General features: G+C 42.3%; 1 protein-coding gene across 1 annotated transcript; it reads right to left on the bottom strand.

The window, feature by feature from the left end:
- Positions 1–441: 441 nt before the first annotated feature.
- ACSBG1 (acyl-CoA synthetase bubblegum family member 1) lies at positions 442–19,689 on the bottom strand. The gene is made up of 14 exons (XM_070763572.1): positions 19,630–19,689; positions 18,895–18,956; positions 17,142–17,359; positions 15,985–16,073; positions 13,856–13,976; positions 13,098–13,178; positions 11,845–11,994; positions 8,223–8,399; positions 6,734–6,915; positions 6,414–6,644; positions 5,188–5,405; positions 2,782–2,921; positions 1,680–1,926; positions 442–768 (listed from the first exon to the last, which is right to left on the bottom strand). Exons 2-14 carry the CDS (start codon positions 18,914–18,916, stop codon positions 692–694), a joined length of 1,953 nt encoding a protein of 650 aa, XP_070619673.1. The 5' UTR covers positions 18,917–18,956; positions 19,630–19,689; the 3' UTR covers positions 442–691.
- Positions 19,690–25,669: the final 5,980 nt, after the last annotated feature.

The raw sequence follows: 25,669 nt of genomic DNA on the forward strand, positions 1-25,669 counted from the left end.
CTGTGGGACCTAGCCAGTCGCTGGGATTCATGCGGCAGAAGGCGGTCCTGGAGATATTCTGGCCCGAAATCACGGGAAAGTATTTTGTTGGATAAAATAATCTATTTAGTGCCACGTGGAATATGGCAGTATAAAAAGCTTGTAATAAACACAACTGCAGTGTCTGAACCAATTATGGCTCATTGCAAAGAGTGAGTACGTGGGTACATTTTGGGCTACCTCTAAAATTTGTTAGCCAATGTTTGCTTTTCAAAATACTTTTATTATTTAACATACGGTTTTCCCCCCCTCAGAGCTGGCTTAAAACTGACCTTTATCCATGCAGTTGAAAAGTTCCTAGGGAATTCAGAATAAATCAAAATACAGATTGATTTTACGGAGAGGGGCGGCATACAAATCTAATAAATAATAATAATTTTCAAGCGGCAGCTTAATTAATCATTCCATCCCTAGCTCATATAACTGCAGTAGAATAAAGGTCTGTTAACTGGAATGTATTTGGGAGTTCTGATTCAGTCTTTCTGGTTACTAAATTGAAAGCAACACTGAAAAGTCGTAGAGTAGATACTTTTCCACCCCAATTGCAAAAACTACTCCTACCTTTTCCAGTGTAGCGTTTGCATGGGAACAGTTAATGCTTTACAAAAGAAACAGGCAGGATTTCTCCTGCTGGAGCTAAGGCAACTCAACTTCAGTCCTTGTAAAAAGCTTCGATTTCATTTTGGTACTTCTCAGCCACCGTTTGCCGCTTTAATTTCATCGATGGACCTAAAAGAGAAGGGCATTGGTCAGTGTTCTGTCGGGCTCTCTGGTAGAATCCTCCCAAAAATTCACAGGCACTAATTTCAGACACAGACACGTTTGAAAATTCAACACAATGTTCTTTATCATGAAAATTCACACTAAGCCCTCTTTTGGTATAGCAAAGAGCACTCGTCTCCAAACAAACTGGTAATTGGTACAAGTCCCTTATCAGTTCTGTGATACTTAGCTTGCAGCTGTGAGGCAATTCACAGTCCTTCTTCTTTCACAAAATGAAACACACTTTGCCCTGGTTTAATTTCAAAGCGGGGAAAAATCAGCACACACAAAGATCAAAGTCAGTAAAGCAGTCACGAAACACAAGGATCAGATAATCCTCCACAATGGCCAAACCCACAGGCTGCTCTTTATAGCAGCCTCACTAATGACCACAGCCCCACCCAACCACAGGTGGCCTCATTTTCTTTGATAATAATCTCTCAGTTGTTGCTGCCTATGCATCGCTCTCCGCATGCGTGGCTGTATCATTAACTCTTGTTCCGAATCCAAGGAGGAGCTAGAGAATTGATCTCCTTCTGAGCTGTCTGCCACACTCTCCTCCTCCCTGTCACTCATGTCTTCTTGGTCATAGGAGTCTTCATCAGCAGATTCCACCGGAGGCAAAACAGGCCTGCAGCATGTGGATGTCTCCCCCACATCCACAGTCCTTGGGGCAGGAGCTGGGCCAGAGCTAACCACAACAGTCAGTAGAAGGGAAGAACTGAAGGAAAATGATAGCTGGGCTCAGTTTGGGTTGTGTATTTCATGCAATTTTGGTGCGTTCATTCTCTTGCTTCGCCAAGCCGTCGCCTTCCCAGAAATCTACACCTCCAGCACAGAATAGAAAATACCCCTTACAAAATTCACTCTAAACTCACCGAATTCTCCCCCAGAAAGTGAGAAATCTTTTCCTAAAACCGCCCACTTCTGAATGCGCTGAGGGTTGCTGGCGGAGCACCGGTTGACGCGATCTATGCCATCTTGCACCGCCCGGTAAACGGCATTGTCTCTGGTCTGCACAATCTCGGAGACCCGTGTGGCTTTGCTGCCGGCTTTTCGGCAAAAGTCTCTGGCTTCCTGGGTCAGGCGGTCGGTGGGTTCCGACGTATCCGGATCCACTGAGCACTAACAACACAAAATTACACACAACACCTTTAATCACGTCAAAGGACAATTGAGTGGTTGCACAAAACTTAAGCTTGGGTGGGTTGGGTGTTGGGTGACCCTAGCCCAGCTGGCTGGACTTTGATCCAACATTTTCCCCTTAGACTATCCACGATTGACCTCTCCAGGTTCCTTAGAGGTCAGTAAGGGGCGTGCATAAGTGCACCAGTGTGCCTTCCGTCCCCTGTCCAATTGTCTCTCCTTATCTCATTCATTTATTTTATTTATTTATTTATTTATTTATTTTGTCCAATACATAATACACATTGAAGAGAAAGAAATGTAATAATATAAGTAAAGAAAAGAATGGAAGAAAAGATATAAAAGTATAGGTGAACATATTTGAAAGGAAGAAAAGATAAATGAGATAAGGAGAGACAATTGGACAGGGGACGGAAGGCACACTGGTGCACTTATGCACGCCCTTACTGACCTCTAAGGAACCTGGAGAGATCAATCGTGGATAGTCTAAGGGAAAAATGTTGGGGGTTAGGGGTTGACACTACTGAGTCAGGTAATGAGTTCCTTTATCTTTTCTTCCTTTCAAATATGTTCACCTATACTTTGATATCTTTTCTTCTATTCTTTTCTTTATTTATATTATTACATATCTTTCTCTTCAATGTGTATTATGTATTGGACAAAAAAAATGAATGAATGAATGAATAAATAAATAAAAATAAACATTGTATGAATCCGAAACAGGGTGGAAATTGGTCATCTAATCAAGGCAGCCAAGGAACAGAAAAAGCTCCAATTTCAAATACGCAAATCAGATTCATTTTTTTTAAAAAAACAACTATTTTTATCATGTACCTTTAAGGTCAACAGCATAGACAAGAACTTCCTCCGATCACCAATCAACACGGCATTGCTAATAAGTGGCAGCTCCTTCTTGACAGCTTCTTCCAGGGGGATTGGAGGGATATTCTCACCCCCAGCTGTGATAATCAGCTCTAAGAAATACGGAACATCAATGTTCAGCTCAAAAATACATCTCATCGTCAACCCAGGCTTCCATCTGGGACAGGGAAAATGGACTAGCAAGGGGGTAGGCAAAGTTGGCTCTTCTATGACTTGTGAACTTCAACTCCCAGAATTCCTGAGCCAATCATGCCAGCTCAGGAATTCTGGGAGTTGAAGTCCACATGTCATAGAAGAGCCAACTTTACCTAACCCCTGGCTAGCATCCTTGCAAATATTTCTCTACGGCCCACTTGACATGTTCAGTAAAAGCTCAATTGAATGAATTAGTGTTGGCCAGGGTATCCTTTCCTTTTCTCTCCCCCCACTCCCGCCTCCCCCCCTCCCTGCCAAATGTCCATTCAAATTGCAGATGGCATCAACAGAATCACAATATCATTTGCGTTAATCAACGCACTATGCAAATTACATGAGTGGACACAAATGACTACATTTCATCCACATGAAGTCCCAAAGATATACAACGATAAAAATATATGTATGTGAAAAATCCAAACGCCTAAATCTGGCTGTTTTGAAGGCAACAGACTTATATCCAGATGGAAAATTGATCCGTGCAAATTCTAAGCCGTCCATTAAACTGGAAATCTGCTATGTTCCCATATGGTATCTTGCAGAATCTCTTGGCCATCCTATGTACAAGAAACGGTAGAATCCAGTTCAACCAGTATCACCTACTTCAGCAAAGGCTATCCTGAACTATAGAAAATACAGTGGTACCTCTACCTAAGAACGCCTCTACTTACGAACTTTTCTGGATAAGAACTGGGTGTTCAAGATTTTTTTTTGCCTCTTCTCAAGAACCATTTTCCACTTATAAACCCAAGCCTCCGAAACTGTAACCGGAAAAGGCAGGGAGAAGCCTCCGTGGGGCCTCTCTAGGAATCTCCTGGGAGGAAAAGGGGCCAGAAAAGGCGGGGAGAAGCCTCTGTGGGGCCTTTCTAGGAATCTCCTGGGAGGAAACACAGCCAGAAAAGGCGGGGAGAAGCCTCTGTGGGGCCTCTCTAGGAATCTCCTGGGAGGAAACAGAGCCAGAAAAGGTGGGGAGAAGCCTCTGTGGGGCCTCTCTAGGAATCTCCTGGGAGGAAACAGAGCCAGAAAAGGCAGGGAAAAGCCTTTGTGAGACCTTTCTAGGAATCTCCTGGGAGGAAACAGGGCCTCCATCCTCCCTGTGATTTCCCCAATCGCACGCATTATTTGCTTTTACATTGATTCCTATGGAAAAAATTGCTTTTTCATACAAACTTTTCTGCTTAAGAACCTGGTCACGGAGCAAATTAAGTTCGTAAGTAGAGGTACCACTGTATTATGTAGCTCCTGCTGCTAACTGTCTGATTTAGTTGAAACTTAAGCATTCCCACCGAACCAGAAATCTCTCCAAGAGATAAATTGTGCCCAAGGAATGCCAAGAGATTCTTGGGAAACCTCTGCCAGATGACCAGAAGAGGGCAGCCTCCATCAATAATGGAGCTTGAAATTTGAACTGAAGGACTTGGTAGAAGCACCTAAGAATTTTAACAGCCTGGGCAGATGAAAGAAATGAAATAGGGCAAGGGAATCTCCAGATGTTTAATATTAAAGCTCCAAACACTCTGGCTAGTAAGAAAGAAGTAGCAGGAAGAGGGAGATTGTGATCCCGCTGTAGAGACTGCTGGGGAGACCCCATTTGGAATAATACTGTGTCCAGTTCTGGAGACCTCACCTACAAAAAGAGATGGGTCAAATTGAATGGCTCCAAAGACGGGCTACAAGAATGGTGGAAGGTCTTAAGCATAAAACGTATCAGGAAAGACTTAGTGAACTCAATCTGTAGAGTCTGGAGGACAGAAGGGAAACGGGGGACATGATCGAAACATTTAAATATGTTAAAGGGTTAAATAAGGTCCAGGAGGGAGGTGTTTTTAATAGTAAAGTGAAGACAAGAACAAGGGGGCACGATTGGAGGTTAGTTGGAGGAACGATCAAAAGCAACATGAGAAAATATTATTTGTCTGAAAGAGGAGTAGATGCTTGGAACAAACTTCCAGCAGACGTGGTTGGTCAATCCACAGTCAATGAATTTAAACATGCCTGGGATAAACATAGATCCATCCTAAGATAAAATACACAAATTAGTATAAGGGCAGACGAGATGGACCAGGAGGTCTTCTTCTGCCGTCAGTCTTCTATGTTTCTAAGTGTGGAAGCTGTGATGCAAAACATCTGGAGAACTTCCAAATACAGAAAAGAAGGCACCACCTTTAATTCTGCCGGTGACATAAACAAACCCGTCTTGGTCCATCTTTCCAAGATCTCCGGAGTGCAACCATCCATCCTGGTCAATCACTTCCCTGGTCTTGTCCTCCATGTTCAAATAGCCCATGAAGACGGTCCTTCCCCAAAAGCAAATCTCCCCAGTGCCGTCCTCGTCTTCGTTTACTATCTTAATGAGGCAGCCTGGGACAACCTTGCCACAGCTGCAAAAAAAGGAGGGACAGCAGAGAGAAAGAGGGGGTCAACACCAAGTGGAGAAGAGGTGAGCGCTGCCTTTTCCGGAAGTGGACTGGAGGATATACCAGAAAAGCCCAGACCCACGAAACCTTAGACAGTCTTTTTTTTTTCTTAATGGAATCGTACATTTGCTTGATTTTTAAAATATTGGACTTCTGGCACAGAACCGGTAGGGGGAAATTTGAATGTCACCCCTGATATGAAGCACAAATAAATTCCATCATAATGACAACTATGTAAGTTTAATACTTGGGCAGTCTTTAATTGCAGGAGTCTCAAACTCTCACAGGGTGACCCCAATTTTCTGCAAAGCTACATTTTTTTGCCTCTTCTCAAGAAACGTTTTCTGCTTACAAACCCAAGCCTCCGAAACTGTAACCGGAAAAGGCAGGGAGAAGCCTCTGTGGAGCCTCTCTAGGAATATCCTGGGAGGAAACAGGGCCAGAGAAGGCAGGGAGAAGCCTCTGTGGGGCCTCTCTAGGAATCTCCTGGGAGGAAACAGGGCCAGAGAAGGCAGGGAGAAGCCTCTGTGGGGCCTCCCTAGGAATCTCCTGGGAGGAAACAGGGCCAGAGAAGGCAGGGAGAAGCCTCTGTGGGGCCTCTCTAGGAATCTCCTGGGAGGAAACAGGGCCAGAGAAGGCAGGGAGGAGCCTCTGTGGGGCCTCTCTAGGAATCTCCTGGGAGGAAACAGAGCCAGAGAAGGCAGGGAGAAACCTCCGTGGGGCCTCTCTAGGAATCTCCTGGGAGGAAACAGGGCCAGAAAAGGCGGGGAGACCCCAATTTTCTGCAAAGCTTCATTTCACACTCACACCCAGAGCGTAGATGCGAAGAATGGCAGGAAAACCACCACAAATGCCTTTCTCCACCCTTAACTTTACAGATGGGCCCAGCCCAGTCTACTCTCACCACCTGCAAGCTAAACTTCAAGGTTTCTCTTTTGGGGGGTTGCAAAGGAGAACAGGTTGGATCCTTACCTGTGGAGTCGATACAGGTGAGGCCCAGACATGCAAAAGGGGCCGGAGGTCTCGCTCATCCCGTACCCTTCATAAATTGGGATGTTCAACCCAAGGAAGAAGTGGGAGACTTCCACAGGGAGAGGGGCAGCCCCAGAGAAATGCTTCTGGCACTGGGAAAGGCCCAGGGCCCACCGGATCTTCGCCAGGAGCAAAGAGTCCACCAGCCCCATCCAGAAGGGCTTGGAGTCTCTACAAAAAATGCAAAAGAGGGCAACCACCAGGTTGAAGGTGAGAAGGGGATAATACCCCCAAAAAACCAGGTCCCAGTTGGTACCCACCGATTTGAGCAGCTCAAGTTTTGTTCCAAAGTGGCCGACATGGCCCAAGACAGCATCTTCCTCTTCAGCAATCCGGTCTGAGAAGAAACCTCTTTGATCTTCTCCATCATCTTCTCCCACACGCGGGGGACTCCCATGTGTGAAGTGGGCAGGGCTTCTCTGAGGACCTCGACCAAGCTTCCCTGCGAAGGACAAAGAAGGGAAGTTCGGAGCGAAGAGACCAGGGATGCCCGCTCCCATGCCAATTCCCTGGTCAACAGGTCAGACTAGAGCAGTGGTGGCGAACCTTCTATTCCTCAGGTGCCCACACCCATAATTCAATGCCTGGGGAGGGCAAAAACAGCTTCCCCTGCCCTCCAGAGGCCCTCTGGAGGTTAGAAATGGCCTGTTTCCCAATTTATGGTGGGCCCAGTAGACTCATGTTTTGTCCTCCCCTAGACAAAACGCCCTCCTCATCTCCCTGGAAGCTCTCTGGAAGCCAAAAACGCCCTACCAGAATCTCTGTGTGAGCCAAAAATCAGCTGGCTGGCACACACATGCACGTTGGAGCTGAGCTAGGGCAATGGCTCACATGCCAGCAGATATACCTTACTAGACTAGACTTTCAATCCTGGGCCTAGAAAGTTTAGAACTACGACGCCTTAAACAAGATCTAAGTATTGCCCACAAGATCATATGCTGCAACATCCTGCCTGTCGGCGACTACTTCAGCTTCAACCACAACAACACAAGAGCACACAACAGATTTAAACTTAATATTAACCGCTCCAAACTTGACTGTAAAAAATATGACTTCAGTAACTGAGTTGTCGAAGCGTGGAACTCATTACCGGACTCCATAGTGTCATCCCCAAACCCCCAACACTTTACCCTTAGATTATCTACAGTTGACCTATCCAGATTCCTAAGAGGTCAGTAAGGGGTGTAGATAAATGCACCAGCGTGCCTTCCGTCCCCTGTCCTATTGCTCTCCTATATCTCCTATACCTTTCTTCTATTCCTATATCTCTTCTATTCTTTCATTGATATGTTCTATTACTATACCTTCTTTTCTATTCTTTCTTAGATATATTTTACTATGAGTATCTCCTCTATAACCTTCTTCATGTATTTTACTATGTGTATATAGATATATACCCACTAAAACCCTCATTGTGTACTGGACTAGGTAGGTAGGTAGGTAGGTAGGTAGGTAGGTAGATAGATAGATAGATAGATAGATAGATAGATAGATAGATAGATAGATAGATAGATAGATAGATAGATAGATAGATAGATAGATAGATAGATAGATAAGGCTCCGTGTGCCACCTGTAGCACCCATGCCATAGGTTCGCCATCACTGCACTATGGACTTTTCAGCAGGAAAGGATGAGATAGCCTTCTAGAGAAATAATAAGGGGGAAATAGGGTGAATGTACTTTATAGTCTTTACTGGATCGTATGCATGGGATTGCATGGGAGAGAAACTTGGCCCCCACCGACAGACCTTCAAGGCATCCGGTTGTGCGAAATAAACCTCTTCGCCCCACTTGATCCCAGTCCAGAGGTCGTACATCTGACCAGCAATGTGGCTCAGCGGCAGGTAACTGACAATCTTTTCCTGTTGGATTTCAGCCGGTTGTACGTCTCCTGCTCGACTGGCGTGGGCAGAGGTCCAGGTAATCTGTCCAGGTTTTTAAAAAGAAATTGCAAAGAATTAAAGTCCTAAGCAAAGGATCTTGATGGGGGGGGGGGGTGAGTTGTTTTTGCTGTGGCCCACAGTCACACAATCCCTCTTTCTGACAAGCAAAGCCAATGGGGAAGTCAGATTCACTTAACAACCGAGTTGCTAACTCATCAACTGTCAGATTCACTTAACAACTGAATTACTAACTCATCCTGTCAGATTCACTTAACAACCGAGTTACTAACATATCAACTGTCAGATTCACTTAACAACTGTGGCAAGAAAGTTCCTAAAATGGGACAAAGCTCACTTAGCAAATGTCTCATTTAACCACAGAAATTTGCAGTCCTAAGTTGAGGACTACCTGTAATTGTGTTATTTCTGTAACATCACCCGCATTTCTCCGTGTTTCCTCTCCTACTTGAGTTGTGTGACTTTGCTGTTGGGATTAGATGTAGTTTTAACGCTGTGGATGTGTTTTATTGTGGCTTTGTAGCTGCTGAAAGTCCTCAGATAGCAGTGGGAGAGAGATCAAATCAGTAAATAATATTGTCTCTTCTGTGTCCAGATAAGCTCTTTTGCGTCATCCAAGCAGCATCAAGGTGGCCAAATTCTTGGCTAGAATTGGATCACGGTTTAGAGCAGGTCATCTTTTAATAAAAGGGTGTGTAGTTGAGGGCCAGCAGATACTTTCCACAATGAGGGAGACAATAAAAATAGCCTTCCTGCACAGGAATAGCTGGGCTGAGCAAGCTAGAACTGACACAAAGAAGAAGTCTCCAATGTCAACTCCGTTATGCATGAATAGGTTTCTTTGGACAAGAGCAACACAACAAGCAGGGAATACAAATATTCTCTTCTATCAGTAAAATCAACTTTATCGACCTCTCCAGAAGTTGTGGTTGCTCCATCAATGGAGATGTTAAGATGTGACTGGATGGCCATTTGTCTGGGAATCTACAGGGTCTCCTTCTTGAGCAAGGGTGGGATTAGAAGACCCCCAACCTTGTTGTTCTGTAAAACAAGCACCTCCAACCTTGGCAACGTTAAGACTTGTGGACTTCAACTCCCAGAATTCTTCAGCCAGCGCATCTTCGTCGTCTTAAAGTTACCAAGGCTAGAGATTCTTGCTGTAAAAGACGTTTCTTCCATGGACAGGACTAAGGAACTCCCCTCCACTGCCAACTTGAAGTGGTCTCCAACCTGCCTTGACACAGCCAAAAACTTTGTAGCATGAATTTCTCTGTGCCCAGGGCCAATCACTCTCTTGTCATAGGTCCTACTCTCTTCATTCTCTACATCAATGATCTCTGTGACCATATCGAAAGCAACTGTGTTCTTTTTGCCGACGATGTGAAACTTTTCAACCCCACTGATAACACACACACTCTCCAAAAAGACCTGAACTTTGTCTCAGACTGGTCTAACACCTGGCAACTTCAAATATCAACCAACAAATGCTCTACCCTCCACATTGGCAAAAAGAATCCTAACCGCACATACGAACTGAATAAACAATCTCTCACTGCCAACCCACATTCTGTAAAGGACCTTGGAATACTAATATCGAATGATATCGAATGACCTAAGTGCTAAAGCCCACTGCAACAACATCGCCAAAAAAGCCTCTAGAGTTGTTAACCTGATCCTATGCAGCTTCTGCTCAGGCAACCTCACTCTACTCACAAGAGCCTATAAAACATTTGCCAGACCCATCCTAGACTACTGCTCATCTGTCTGGAACCCATACCACATCTCAGACATCAACACACTGGAAAATGTCCAAAGATATTTCACCAGAAGAGCCCTTCACTCCTCCACTCGAGACAGAATATCCTACGAAAATAGACTAACAATCCTGGGCCTAGAAAGCCTAGAACTACGACGCCTAAAACACGATTTGAGCATTGCCCACAAGATCATATGCTGCAATGTCCTACCAGTCAATGACTACTTCAGCTTCAACCGCAACAACACAAGAGCACGCAACAGATTCAAACTTAATACGAACCGCGCCAAACTTGACTGTAAAAAATATGATTTCAACAATCGAGTTGTCGAAGCGTGGAACTCATTACCGGACTCAATTGTGTCAACCCCTAACCCCCAACATTTCTCCCTTAGACTCTCCACGATTGACCTCTCCAGGTTCCTAAGAGGCCAGTAAGGGGCGTACATAAGTGCACTGGTGTGCCTTTCGTCCCCTGTCCAATTGTCTTTGCTTTCATTCACCTATCATATATATTCTCTTCCTTTCATATATCCTCTCCTCTAAGTTCACTTTCACCCTCTTTTATATTATCACATGTCTATTTTCTTCCTATGTATTTATGTATTGCACAAATGAATAAATAAAATAAATAAATAAAATAGTTGTCTTGCTTCCCAGCCCCCTGACTTATTTCCAAGGTGATGGGAATCCTTTGCAGCCTTGGAATAAAAGAGGAATCATGATTTATGACAGTTCAGCCAAGGACAGAGTAGCAATCGCTTTCACTCCCAAGCTGGCAAGAAGACCAGGCTGTTGGCAGGATAGATTTGGACCCTGGCTAGGGACAAGTAGAAATATGGCCCTTTGTTGTGTTGAACTCTGTCTGTTATGCTAAAAATGCACTTTTCTGTGTTATCCTGACAGTAAATCTCTGCTATTTTTTTTTTACTTCCAGAAGAAATACAAACTTTGTTCTACATTTTTTTTGCTATTTCAGCATTTTACATGTATATGTTTTTAACTGTAGATCACTGCCTATATTTCAGACCTTGAGTGGATTATTAATAAATCTTCAATGTAAAATTAATCACATAATGCAGTTATCATTGTACTCTTGCATTAATTTTGCCACCGAGGTTTTATTTTTGTTTCTAATTTGTCTTTGGAGAGGGGCAGCATACAAGTCTAATAAATTATTATTATTAAATAATTGTTAGCATTTATTTATTATTCATTTATTTAATTTAATTAGATTTGTATGCCACCCCTCTCCGAAGACTCGGGGCGGCTCACAACATAATAAAAAACAATATAACATTGCAACAAATCTAATGTTAAAAAAAAGAGATATTTAAAACCCCAGTAATTACAAACCATGCAACACATACATACCAATACATAAAATATAAAAGCCTTGGGGAAGTGTTTCAGTTCCCCCATGCCTGGCGATATAGGTGGGTCTTGAGTAATTTGCAAAAGACAAGGAGGGTGGGGGCCGTTCTAATCTCCGGGGGGGAGTTGATTGCAGAGGGCCGGGGCCGCCACAGAGAAGGTTCTTCCCCTGGGGTCATCAAACGACATTGTTTGGTCGACAGGACCCAGAGAAGGCCAACTCTGTGGGACCTTATCGGCCGCTGGGATTCGTGCGGTAGAAGGCAGTTCCGGAGGTATTCTGGTCCACCGCCATGTAGGGCTTTAAATTTACTGACATGGACACCGCTAAAGACTTACATTGTCATGGCTCAGCATGGCCCCTTTGGGCTTCCCTGTCGTTCCAGAGGTGTACACCAGGACACAACATTGGTTTGCCTCTTGGGAGTTGATGATGGCATCAAGTTGTCCGTCCGGAATTTCGTTTCCCAACTCCATGAATTCATCCATCTACGGAACAGAGAGGACAATCCATATGACACCCAGGTCTTCGTCATAATAGATCTGTTGAGCTTCTGAATTAATTTTCACCAAGGTTGGGTATCTTTCTATAGTGCATTAAAGCAGGGATGCATTCCAGCAGGTTCTGACAGGTTCTGGAGAACCGGTAGTGGTAAAGAACCTGTAAATACCTCCTCTAGCTGGGCCCAGGAGTGGGATGGGAATGGAGATTTTGCAATATTATTATTTTTATTATTATTTATTAGATTTGTATGCCGCCCCTCTCCGAAGACTCGGGGCGGCTAACAACAATATAAAAAGACAATGTAAAGAAATCTAACATTAAAAACAATCTAAAAAACACCAATTTAAAAAACCACTCACACATACCAGCATACCATGTATAAATTCTATAAGCCTAGGGGGAAGGGAAAATTTCAATTCCCCCATGCCTGACGACAGAGGTGGGTTTTAAGGAGCTTGCGAAAGGCAAGGAAATTGGGGGCAACTCTGATATCTGGGGGGAGCTGGTTCCAGAGGGTCAGGGCCGCCACAGAGAAGGCTCTTCTCCTGGGTCCTGCCAAACGACATTGCTTAGTTGATGGGACCTGGAGAAGGCCAACTCTGTGGGACCTAACCGGTCGCTGGGATTGGTGTGGCAGAAGGCGGTCCTGGAGATATTCTGGTCCGGTGCCATGAAGGGCTTTATAGGTCATAACAATATCCATCCCCTGCCATTCTCACCAAGCCATGCCCTCATTACCGGTAGGGAAAATTTTTAAAATTTCACTCCTGCATTAATACACCATTGATATGGCCATGTCATGCATATGCTTGGTCCAAAATAAACCCATGGAATTTCCACTGGATACCCCAGTTGGGCCCTGGAGACCAAACCCCTGTTTATTTTATGTGGGATAATAATAATAATAATAATAATAATAATAATAATAATAATAAAGATTTTTTCTTTTTCCGCCTTACTGAAGAATTAATACTTCCTCTTGCAACTATTTTTCACCATTTGCAGAAATCGCAGCAATAGGGAAGGAGAATGGAAATAAAACTAACAAGGCAACTGAAATTACTTGATTTAGCATGAATTTACATACCGTATACAAGTTGGGATGTTTCTCAGACACACGATCTTTATACATCACGACAGCTTTTAAGTACGGTAAACGATCCCAGATCTGCGTAAAGTTTGAGATTTTTTATTTGTATTATGGATAATGTTATAATGGAACAAAAAAATATAACATTCCAATCCAACTTAAAAGAAATCAGACAAACACATACTTATGATAGGGTTTTATATGTTTTTTAATATTAGATTTGTTCCACTACTATATTGATTTTATTACTGTTGTGAGCCGCCCCGAGTCTTCAGAGAGGGGCGGCATACAAATCTAATAAATAATAATAATGATAATAATAATTACCATATAAGCATTATATTTCTAACCTTACAAGGATTTTGTCCTGTTTGCTTTACACATTGCACAAAGTAAAAATTGTGGAATGAATTGTAAAGCTTGCTTTGTATGTAACATTTAAGCTGTAAATATCAGTGGACTAACCACAATGCTTGTGTTCACTTGACACTTTAAGATAAAAGTAAACAGACCATCTTCCAGCTTAGTGACATGCAAATCTGGGTTTGTTTCGAAACCGAGTACAGCCCAAGTTAACCCTTCCCAACCAATTTGACTGAATGTAGCTATATTATGAGCTGCTCTAAGTTGACATTGATTGGAGCAGCAAAACGTGGGACACAAATCTAACAAATGTAAGCCCGGCAAATAAATTCACAAATAAATAGAGGTAAATAAGGTCAAGCTTATTTGAATTTTAACAGCAAGTTCCTTACCTGCATTATCTTGTCCAACTGCTTCTGATTTTCCACCACCACCACATTAGCTCTGCAGTCGTGAGCGATATAATGACAAGCCTCTGGAGAACTGGTGGTGTAGATCCCAGACAAAATGCCACTGTTGTTGAGTAGAAATAACATTTTCCTTTTAATGACAAGCACGCCATATTGTTCAAGTGGGTTAATATTTCCTAGCTTGAAAACCAAGGGCTTATGACCATTATAGGAATGTGAAGATCTTTTTTTAAAAAAGAATTAGTGAACAGGGCCCAACTGAGCTTGGCTGATCTCAAAACCAGGATTGAAACTGAATGGTGTTTGCATGGGAATCCCAGACCACAATCTAAACCAGTGTTTCTCAACCTTGACCTGCAAATGTGTGGACTTCGATTCCCAAAATTCAGCTGGCTGGGGAATTCTGGGAGTTGAAGTCCACACAAGTAAGTAGTTGAGAAATCCAGATCTAGACTGCGAGGTTAAAAAGAAACCAGTGGGAATTCACCTATGATGGACAATTCCATATAAACATCAAAACTTATGCACAATTTGCAGATTTTTTTCAACAATCCCTTGCATTTAATGCAGCTTGCTTGGATTAAATACCCAAGAGCTTGTAACTTGTTGACCTCTGGACCTCCTGACACTCCTCCAGCTGTCCTCAGCTGAACCTGGCTAAAGGGGGGCTCCAGCTAAACCACCTTCCTTGGACAGGAGTTTATTTGTATCCCATTTTCCTCTGAGCCGGGGTGGCGCAGCAGGTAGAGTGCTGTACTGCAGGCCACTGAAGCTGACTGTAGATCTGTAGGTCAGCGGTTCAAATCTCATCACCGGCTCAAGGTTGACTCAGCCTTCCATCCTTCCGAGGTGGGTCAAATGAGGACCCGGATTGTGGGGGCAATGTTAAAAAATGAAGGATTTAGGGGTCGTGATTCCTGACAGTCTCAAAATGGGTGAGCAGTGTGGTCGGGCAGTAGGAAAAGCAAGTAGGATGCTTGGCTGCATAGCTAGAGGTATCAAAAGCAGGAAGAGGGAGATTGTGATCCCCTTATATAAAGTGCTGGTGAGACCCCATTTGGAAGACTGTGTTCAGTTCTGGAGACCTCACCTACAAAAAGATATTGACAAAATTGAATGGGTCCAAAGACGGGCTACAAGAATGGTGGAAGGTCTTAAGCATAAAACGTATCAGGAAAGACTTCATGAACTCCATCTGTAGAGTCTGGAGGACAGAAGGAAAAGGGGGGACATGATCGAAACATTTAAATATGTTAAAGGGTTAAATAAGGTCCAGGAGGGAAGTGTTTTTAATAGGAAAGTGAACACAAGAACAAGGGGGCACAATCTGAAGTTAGTTGGGGGAAAGATCAAAAGCAACGTGAGAAAATATTATTTCACTGAAAGAGTAGTAGATCCTTGGAACAAACTTCCAGCAGACGTGGTTGGTAAATCCACAGTAACTGAATTTAAACATGCCTGGGATAAACATAGATCCATCCTAAGATAAAATACAAAAATAATATAAGGGCAGACTAGATGGACTAGGAGGTCTTTTTCTGCCGTCAGTCTTCTATGTTTCTATGTTTCTATTGCTACCATGTTGTAAGCCACCCTGAGTCTAAGGAGAAGGGCGGCATAAAAATCAAATAAATAAATAAATGAATGAATGAATGAATGAATGAATGAATGAATGAATGAATGAAACATAGAAACATAGAAGACTGACGGCAGAAAAAGACCTCATGGTCCATCTAGTCTGCCCTTATACTATTTCCTGTATTTTATCTTACAATGGATATATGTTTATCCCAGGCATGTTTACATTCAGTTCCTGTGGATTTACCAACCACGTCTGCTGGAAGTTTGTTCCAAGGATCTACGACTCTTTCAGTCAAATCATATTTTCTCACGTGGCTTTTGATCTTTCCCCCAACTAACCTCAGATTGTGCCCCCTTGTTCTTGTGTTCGCTTTCCTATTAAAAACACTTCCCTCCTGAACCTTATTTAACCCTTTAACATATGAATGAATGAATGAATGAATGAATGAATCCATCCATCCATCCATCCATCCATCCATCCATCCATCCATCCATCCATCAATCTCTAATGGGGACGTTTCCAACCTTACCCAGCAAATACAGCTCCTACAGCCAAAACGAACCACTCCGTAGAATTGAAACCCAGAATCGCAACACTGTGGAATCGTTCAAGGCCGAGCTTTTGGAGGGGAAAGGAACAATACAGTCAACATTGTTAGAAAGAAAGTCTTTTCCCCCCCACTGAGATGTGAACTTTGCTCATTTCTTTCCCCCCCCTCCCCAACACCACCCTCCTCTTTCTCATTTAGCCTTGGCATACATAATTTCTAGGTCATTCAGCAAAGAATCTTTATCCCGTGCCAACTCTTCCTCTGATTTTACATGCTGTTATTGCATTTCTAAACACCGTGCAATATCTTGCTGTCTGGACATCACTCGCCTTACTTAGTCAAAATAAAAAGAAGGGCATTGGTGGCTGTCTTCTTCACTTATCAAAACAGCTGCGGCTCCGTGAGGCCAGGAAGGGCTGAATTATCAGAGCTTGAATGTCTTTGCAATTGCTCAAAAGGCAGCCAGGGCACAATTTGGAAGCTCTCTTTGCAAAACAAGAGGAGGAGGAGGAGGAAGAAAAAAGGATAAAAACAGGTGTGCACCAAAAGTTTGTTAGGTGAGAGGCTGCCACAGGATTCCTGCTGAAGTATTATTCTTTATAAGAAACATTTCAAAAATACAACAGTATAGATCATTCTTAATATAAAGCTAAAATTGCATGTAACAGTGTTCCCTCAATTTTCGCGGGGGAAGCGTTCTGAGGCCGCCCGCGAAAGTCGAATTTCCGCGAAGTAGAGATGCGGAAGTAAATACACTATTTTTGGCTGTGAACAATATCACAAGCCTTCCCTTAACACTTTAAACCCCTAAATTTACCATTCCCTTAGCAACCATTTAGATTATTACTCACCATGTTTATTTATTAAAGTTTATTTTAAAAAATATTTATTAAAGGCGGACGAGAAGTTTGGCGATGACATATGACATCATCGGGCCGGAAAAACCATGCTATAGGGGGGGGGGAAACGTGAAGTATTTTTTAATTAATAATTTTGAAAAACCGTGGTATAGACTTTTCGCGAAGTTTGAACCCGCAAAAATCGAGGGAACACTGTATACCTGCGCTCATTTAAATAAATCTCAGTTATCCCCAAGGCCACATTGTGGGTATCGGGTATAAAAAGACAAAGTTTACCTTCAGGAAACTCTTGGCTGCTTTCCGAGAAAGGTGGTAATATTCCCAAAAAGTTATTTTTTCCCATTTCCCCTCCTTCTTGCTGGCTAATGCGTTGAGAGACTTGTATTTCTCCAGAGATTCTAGGAACATCTGGTGAATTGTTATCGGTGTTTGTGAGCAGTTGGGGTCCCTTCGCAGTTTCACCTGCCCGTCCGCTGTTGTGGTCCAGAGAGGAGCTAGGAAACAAGAGCAACATCTGGAGATGAAAAACCCTCTAAAGTCCAGCTGTGCTAGCTCCTCTTTTTTCCATTGGGACCCAATAGATATTTTCAAGGAGGGTAAAAGAGGCAATGACATTTCTCTGGGTTTCTTCTCTACGTTACAACTTGTTTTCTTGGTATTCTAATAACTAAAGATTTAAGTGCCAAAGCCCACTGCAACAATATAGCCACGAAGGCTTCAAGAGTTGTAAACCTAATCCTACGTAGCTTCTGCTCTGGAAATCTCACGCTACTTACCAGAGCTTACAAAACTTTCGCCAGACCCATCCTCGAATACAGCTCATCTGTTTGGAACCCATATTGCATCTCAGACATCAACACCCTTGAAAATGTCCAAAGATACTTCACCAGAAGAGCCCTTCACTCCTCCACTCGAAACAGAAGACCCTACGAGACTAGACTTTCAATCCTGGGCCTAGAAAGCTTAGAACTAAGACGCCTTAAACAAGATCTAAGTATTGCCCACAAGATCATATGCTGCAACGTCCTGCCTGTCGGTGACTACTTCAGCTTCAACCACAACAACACAAGAGCACACAACAGATTTAAACTTAATATTAACCGCTCCAAACTTGACTGTAAAAAATGTGACTTCAGTAACTGAGTTGTCAAAGCGTGGAACTCATTACCAGACTCCATAGTGTCATCCCCAAACCCCCAACACTTTACCCTTAGATTATCTACAGTTGACCTCTCCAGATTCCTAAGAGGTCAGTAAGGGGCGAGTACAAGTGCACCAGAGTGCCTTCCGTCCCCTGTCCTATTGCTCTCCTATATCTCCTATACCTTTCTTCTATTCCTATATCTCTTCTTCTATTCTTTCATTGATATGTTCTATTACTATATCTTCTTTTCTATTATTTCTTAGATATATTTTACTATGAGTATCTTCTCTATAACCTTCATCATGTATTTTACTATGTGTATATAGATATATACCCACTAAAACCCTCATTGTGTATTGGATTAAATAAATAAATAAACAATCTTTCTATGTCAAAAATCCTACCGCCAAGAGGATTTTTATTTTACTCATTTATAAAACAGAACAGGAGCCAATAAAAGAGAATATTGGTAGATCAGGATTGAAGTGTGGGGCTCTTGGGGATTCCTGAGCTTGGCTGTTTTTTGGTAGACCTTTCATTACCCAGCTAAGTAACACCATCAGTGGTAGAAGGAAATACAAGAACTCCATTCACTTCTGGCACTGTTGATGTTATCTAGTTTAGTAATAAAATGCCTGTAAGGAAAACAACCAAGTCCTACTGATGGGAGCCTTTGCAATACGCTAGATAAAAAGAAATTTGTGAATCATTGTCCCAAAATTAGATTAAGTAATGTCTTCAATCTACTTCAGTTTATCATAAATAAACCAATTTAAATTCCGCCCCAAGTCCTCGAAGAGGGGCGGCATATAAATCTTAATAATAATAATAATAATAATAATAATAATAATAATAATAATAATATTCATCCTGATAGTCATTTACCTGAATCTTTTTCCAGACTCATTCCAAAATCTTTTCAGAAGCTCTGGATGTCTGACAAATTTCTGTGAAAGGAAGGAAAATTTAAAACTCCCTTTAAAACTCTGGTGGTTCGTAGTTTGCAGAGGATCAAGTTCTCAGAAGACAAATCGCAACGGGCAATATTTTTTTATCTAAAAGCAGGGTGGAAACAAAGAACAATATTCTCCCAAGCAAGTTCTAGAGATAAATCATTTTGGCACATCAGCACTTACCCTCTCTTTCACAAGGGAAATTATTCTTTGCAAACAAAAGAATACAAAAAATATATTATTTTCTCAATAGCAAGTATAGTAACTCTGTATCTTTTGGGGAATGTCATTTTCATTCCATGCAAAAAGCTGCACTTATTGTCTATTTCGGAATCCAGCTGACCCTCCCTGCCCTGTTTCAGCCCAAGTGTTAACTGCTTTTATAGAAAACACATCCAAGCATTCCTATATTTTAGCCCATTGAATTATTTTATCGTTTATTTGTCAAAAAGTTGCCATTCTGGAAAGACAAAACTTTCTTGCTGCCCGAGTTAAACTCAGCCAAACAAGATGTAGGTCAAAACTTTTCCCAAGTCTTTTGAATTTTTTTTAAAGCTATTATCGGTTTGTGTTACAGCCCTGACATCCTTATTTCCAAACAAGCACCGGTACAATACAGCTTCCATCTTTTAAGAAAAAAAAGCAATTTTTGCAGGCATTATTTTACCTGATTGCTTTATTCCTGGTCCTCTTTTGTCCTGCTATAGTTCTTTCTTCAAAGAACCCGTCAAACTGACCCAATTCTTTAGGGACAAGCAGAGTGGCATCAACTCTATTAAACTCCGGAGTCACAAAGTGCTGATTTTAGTTAAGAATCCATCAATTTGACCAGACATGCAGCGAGATAGATGAGGGGTCTGCAAAGCTTTTCCTGGTCAAGTTGCTGAGAAACTCCTTCGTATTCAGCAGGGACAAACTTTTCTTTCATTCGGTGGTTTTTTCCTTCTCCGTGAGAAGAATGTCAATGGCGTTTGTGATCAGACATCCCCTGGCACAAAAGAGAACTGGAAGTGAAACTTTTCAACACCACTGACAACACACTCACTCTCCAAAAAGACCTTGACTTTGTTTCAGATTGGTCTAACACCTGGCAACTTCAAATACCAACCAACAGATGCTCTACCCTCCACATCGGCAAAAAGAATCCAAACCTCATATATGAACTGAATAAACAAATTCTCGCAGCCAACCCACACTCAGTAAAAGACCTTGGAATACTAATATCAAACGACCTAAGTGCTAAAGCCCACTGCAACAATATCGCCAAAAAGGCTTCCAGAGTTGTTAACCTGACTTCAGTAACCGAGTTGTCGAAGCGTGGAACTCATTACCAGACTCCATAGTGTCATCCCCAAACCCCCAACATTTTACCCTTAGATTATTTACGGTTGACCTCTCCAGATTCCTAAGAGGTCAATAAGGGGAGAGTACAAGTGCACTAGAGTGCCTTCCATCCCCTGTCCTATTGCTCTCCTATATCTCCTATACCTTTCTTCCATTCCTATATCTCTTCTTCTATTCTTTCATTGATACGTTCTATTCCTATATCTTCTTTTCTATTATTTCTTAGATATATTTTACTATGAGTATCTCCTCTATAGCCTTCATCATGTATTTTACTATGTGGATATATATATATCCACTAAAACCCTCATTGGGTATTGGACAAGATAAATAAATAAAAATAAATAAATAAAAGTGTGCCCCCATTGCCATTATAATAACTGAGTGCCACCCCCTTACTTCTTCTCTTTCCTTCCATCTTTCCCACTCCAGAGCCTTTTCCAGAGAGCTGGGTCTTCACTTAATTTGTTCGAAACAGGATAATTTGAACCTGGCCATTTGATCCTCGAGTAAGATTTGTGGGTTGGTTGATTGATTCAATGATTCCTGTTTGGTTCTTGATTGTCCATGGTATTCTCAAAAGTGAATGGAGATTGTCAGGTCTTGGTTGTCCCAAAGACAGTGGTGGGATTCAAATAATTTAACAATTGGTTCCTTGCCCGAATGACCAGCTGGGTAAGAGTAGCTCAGTGGTACTCTTCTGCCGCACGAATCCCAGCGACCAGTTAGGTCTCACAGAGTTGGCCTTCTCCGGGTCCCGTCAACTAAACAATGTCGGTTGGCGGGGCCCAGGGGAAGAGCCTTCTCTGTGGTGGCCCCGACCCTCTGGAACCAACTCCCCCCAGAGATTAGAATAGCCCCCACCCTCCTTGCCTTTCGTAAGCTCCTCAAAACCCACCTCTGCCATCAGGCATGGGGGAATTAAGATAATCTTTCCCCCTAGGCTTCTACAATTTATGCATGGTATGTTTGTATGTATGATTGGTTTTATAACAAGGGGTTTTAGCTGTTGTAGTATTGGATTTTTACATTCTGTTTTTTGTTACTGTTGTTAGCCGCCCCGAGTCCACGGAGAGGGGTGGCATACAAATCCAATAAATAAATAAATTGTCCTTCGGGAATTGGGCGTCATAGAAATACAGTAAATCAAATTATATTAAATGTGACTGGATGGGTGTGGCCAACTCAGCATTTCCCATGTTGATGAGTGCTTCGCCTTAGCTGTTATAATGCAATAACGGTTAACAAGGACTGGCAGTTTCTGTAAGCAGGGGAATAAAGATTAGGCTAAAAACACCACCAGAATGTTTCTTTCCTGCCTTCCTTACACGAATTAGCTCTGTAAAGTAGGGGGAAAACCAAAATGAGATTTCTTCCAACAACCAGTTTTCCGAATTGCTTAGAAAGTTAATAACCGGTTCTTCCAAATTGGTGCAAACTGGTTGAATCTCAGCACTGTCAAAGATGCCTTTTCAAGAGGCAACTGAACTTCTTTTTTGTTTTTCCTTGAAAACATCTTGCTTCTCATCCAAGAAGCTTCTCCAGAACTGAGGAAGCTTCTTGAATGAGCAGCAAAACAGCTTCAAGGAAATAACAAAGCAAACCCAGTTGCCCCTTGAAAAAGCACCTTTGGGATATTCTCAAAAGTTTTCCGCAGCACCAAAGTTCAAAGCATCAATTTTAGAAACTGTTATATTGTAATACTATACAAAGATAGAGTTCAGTCTTCCAAAAACTGTATCCGTGCCCCTTGGCCAATGTACAAATGACAATTTGATTAAACAAATTTTAGACACTGGTGGCGACATCTAATTTTTGGATGAGATTGACAAGGGATTTGGATGGCCTTCCAATGTGAAAAGGCAGCTTTTTATTAAGAGGAAAAAATAATCGAGTTTTTTCAATGTTATTTTTCCTAGGGCTTAAATAAACTCCTCCGACATCCACCCTGTTGAAATTATACAGGAATGATCGTGCTTGTAAAATTACTTGGCACGTGGCATGTATTAAAAATGGAAATGAAATTATTTTTGCAATTGTGCTAAGCCTCTTTTGAGATGTACATTTCTACTCCTGGATTATCCCAAAAGTAGAATGAAGCACCAGATCATTTCTGGCAATCAAAAGAATCCCAGAAAAAATTGTGGACCATCTGAAACTTGAAGTCCTAGTGAATTGTCCAATGCTATGATGGAAGAAAGAGGAAAACCAGACCAGCAAAAAAAAAAAAAAAAAAAGTGTTTCTAAGCAACAATAATGACGAAGGATAGCAACATTCCATAAATTCTGTTTGACAGTTGGCTAGGGAAAAAAATAGATGGAAAATTCTCTGATGGGCTAGTGGGTGAAAGGATGAATCTTCTCGGCTTCTTTCCTTCTGAAGCATCCTCTCCTAAATGATCACCACTGTTCCATCTTCTGCTTCCCAAGTTGGCCAAAATGTCTTCCAGCATTTCACTCCTTAGATGAATTGTCGCATTCAATGAAGGTGAGTTCCTTGCCAAAATGACAAGGTTGTTAGAGTCGTTGCTCTACAAAAACTTAATTAAAGTGGGTTAATTTTTTTTTTTTAAGTTAACGGATATCAACCATGTGGGATCAAAAAAAGTCATGATGGTAACCTGTTCTGTCGGGCTCTCTGGTAGACTCCTCCCAAAAATTCACAGGTACAAATTCCAGACACACACACGTTTGAAAATTCAAAACAATGTTCTTTATAATGAAAGGTCACTTAAACCAAGTCCTCTTTTGGTATAGCAAAGAGTACTGGTCTCCAAACAAACTGGTAATTTGTACAAGTCCCTTTTCAGTTCTGTGATACTTAGCTTGCAGCTGTGAGGCAATTCACAGTCTTTCTTCTTTCACAAAGTGAAACACACTTTGCTCTGGTTTAATTTCAAAGCGGGGGAAAATCAGCACACAAAAGGTCAAAGTCAGTAAAGCAGTCACGAAACACAGTGATCAGATAATCCTCCACAATGGCCAAACCCACAGGCTGCTCTTTATAGCAGCCTCACTAATGACCACAGCCCCACCCAACCACAGGTGGCCTCATTTTCTTTTATAATAATTTCTCAGTTGTTGCCTATGCATTGCTCTCCGCATGCGTAGCTGTATCATTAATTCCTGTTCTGAATCGAAGGAGGAGAGAGATAATTGATCTCCTTCTGAGCTGTCTGCCCCACTCTCCTCCTGTCTTCTTGGCCAGAGGAGCCTTCATCAGCCGATTTCACCGGGGGGGGGGGGGGGCAAAACAGGCCTGCAGCATGTGGATGTCTCCCCCACATCCACAGTCCTTGGGGCAGGAGCTGGTCCAGAGCTCACCACAACAGTAACCGTAGCTCCAAACTCCACGTTCCACCTAAAAACTGGATAAGATTTCCACACACACCAAGGTAGCCAACATCTCCAAATATTTGATTTTTCTCTGTAAACACCCCTGAATGAACACAACCCTTTGCTTTGCTTACATATACACCAAAGACCAATTCCTTGTGTGTCCAATCACACTTGGCCAATAAAGAATTCTGTTATAACTTCTGTTCCTTTTCTCCACTTTTATGCATAAACAAAAGTCATGGAGTCCAAAGAAGATAAAAGAAATGCTGGACAGTCATCATCGGAAGATAAAAAATCCAAAGATCAGTCCAATGAAGAGAAAAAAAATAAGGAGTCCAACGCAGAGGAGAAAAAAACTAGCGAGGGTCCCACGGAGAACGAGGAAGCCAAGGAAGCTGATGCCCACCTAGTAAGGCAAAATTATTGTTTGTTTCATGCATTTTCCCTATCCCCTGTTTCCTTCCAGGGGATATTTTTATAATTATCTCTTTTTCCCCCCCGTAAAAAGCAATTGTAGATAAATTCTAGAATAAAAAGCCCAGGTAAGCATGTAAGTTTTCTCCCAATAGAAGAGAATATTGGTAGCTCAAGGTTGAACCGTGGCATTTTTGACGGAGCTGAAGTTGGTGGTTGGCTTGTAGGCATCTCATTACCCAGCTTGGCACCCTCATCAGTCCCAGCAGAGGTAGTGGAATTGGCTGCTGGTTTATTTAGAGCCCTGCCAGTTTTGGTGGTCCTGTGGTTTGTACCTCAAGGAGGAAACTGGATCCCCGAATGAGATCCCTCTTGGATGAAGTTGATCTAATATACAGGCAATGCTCAGTTTATGACCATCCATTCAGTGATCATTCAAATGGCATTGAATTGAGGACTTAGGTGGATCCTTGGAGTTTTTATTATTTATTTATTAATCTAATTTATATGCCACTCAACTCAAGGACTCTGGTTCTGGCCATTGCAGTGTCAGTTTGGTTCACATCATTGCAATCTTCCAAATTCTTGCAAGCAAAGTCGACGGGGAAGCCAGCAGGGAGTCATAAGTCACGGTCACTAAGTCATCGCAGACGCCGAGAATTGTCATTGCATCCAGTACATGTAGCAATTGGATCCGATTCCTTTAAAATACTTTTCTCTTTGCTGGGAAAGAGTTCACATTCTTGTTCTTGTTATTTTGGGCTCTGTTTCGCATTGCATTGAAGCGCTCCAAGCAGGCCACTACTTTTGTTCAAGACAACCCTGTGAGGTGGGCCACAGGCTGAGCAAATTGGCATCGTCCCCAGTCCCTCCTTCAGCCTTTTTAAGGTCTTGGACCTGGATAGGATCACTCATATTCGTAGATTTTCACGGGTATATGTATGTAGATTGTTCTGAGTTTGGGTTTTACCCCATGTAATATTTTATTTCATATAACATTTCAAAATATTACACGGGGTAAAACCCAAACTCAGAACAATCTACATATATATATATATAAATTGTCCTAAAAATGCGAGTTCCAGGTGTATTTATAAATGAAGAGGCAATAGCCATTGCGATCTCCAGAACATTTTAAAAATTATTAAAAACTACTAAAATTAACTAAGCTTTCGCTAGTCCTCTAATGTCGTGGGAGTGACAATATTAGTAGACTCTTGACGATGTTAGCAGAGGACTAACAAAAGCTTAGTTAATTTTTAGTAGTTTTTCATATATTTTAAAACATTCCGGAGATCGCAATGGCTGTTGCCTCTTCATTTACATATATTTTTAAAAGATATTTTGAGGAAAAGTCTTTCTCCATAAGGAGCTCTGAGGCGGCGTTACGCCACTAGCATAGCGAAGCGTCTTTTGAGAGGGCCGGCGCGCTAATTTGCTCCCCGTTTACGCCAGCGACGTAACTCAGGCGGGCTTTTCCCTCACGACGAGCGGGCGAAGAGTTGCCCAGGGGGGCGTGGCCGCCTCGGCTCTGGCCCCGCCTCCGTTTCCCCGCCGCGCTCCGATTGGTCGCCTGCACCGGGACGCCGGGACTCCGTCCAGAGGTTTCT

This window comes from Erythrolamprus reginae, chromosome 10 (genome assembly GCF_031021105.1).
Source record: "Erythrolamprus reginae isolate rEryReg1 chromosome 10, rEryReg1.hap1, whole genome shotgun sequence".
NCBI lineage: Eukaryota > Metazoa > Chordata > Lepidosauria > Squamata > Dipsadidae > Erythrolamprus > Erythrolamprus reginae.

Coding starts and splice junctions, on each gene's coding strand:
- ACSBG1 (XM_070763572.1), bottom strand. CDS start 18,916: ATGAGTCTGGAAAAAGATTCAG. Junction 6,916..8,222: donor CACAACCGGATGCCTTGAAG/GTCTGTCGGTGG, acceptor TGTCCTTCGCAG/GGAAGCTTGGTCGAGGTCCT. Junction 2,922..5,187: donor TGTCACCGGCAGAATTAAAG/GTGGTGCCTTCT, acceptor CGTATTTCTTAG/AGCTGATTATCACAGCTGGG.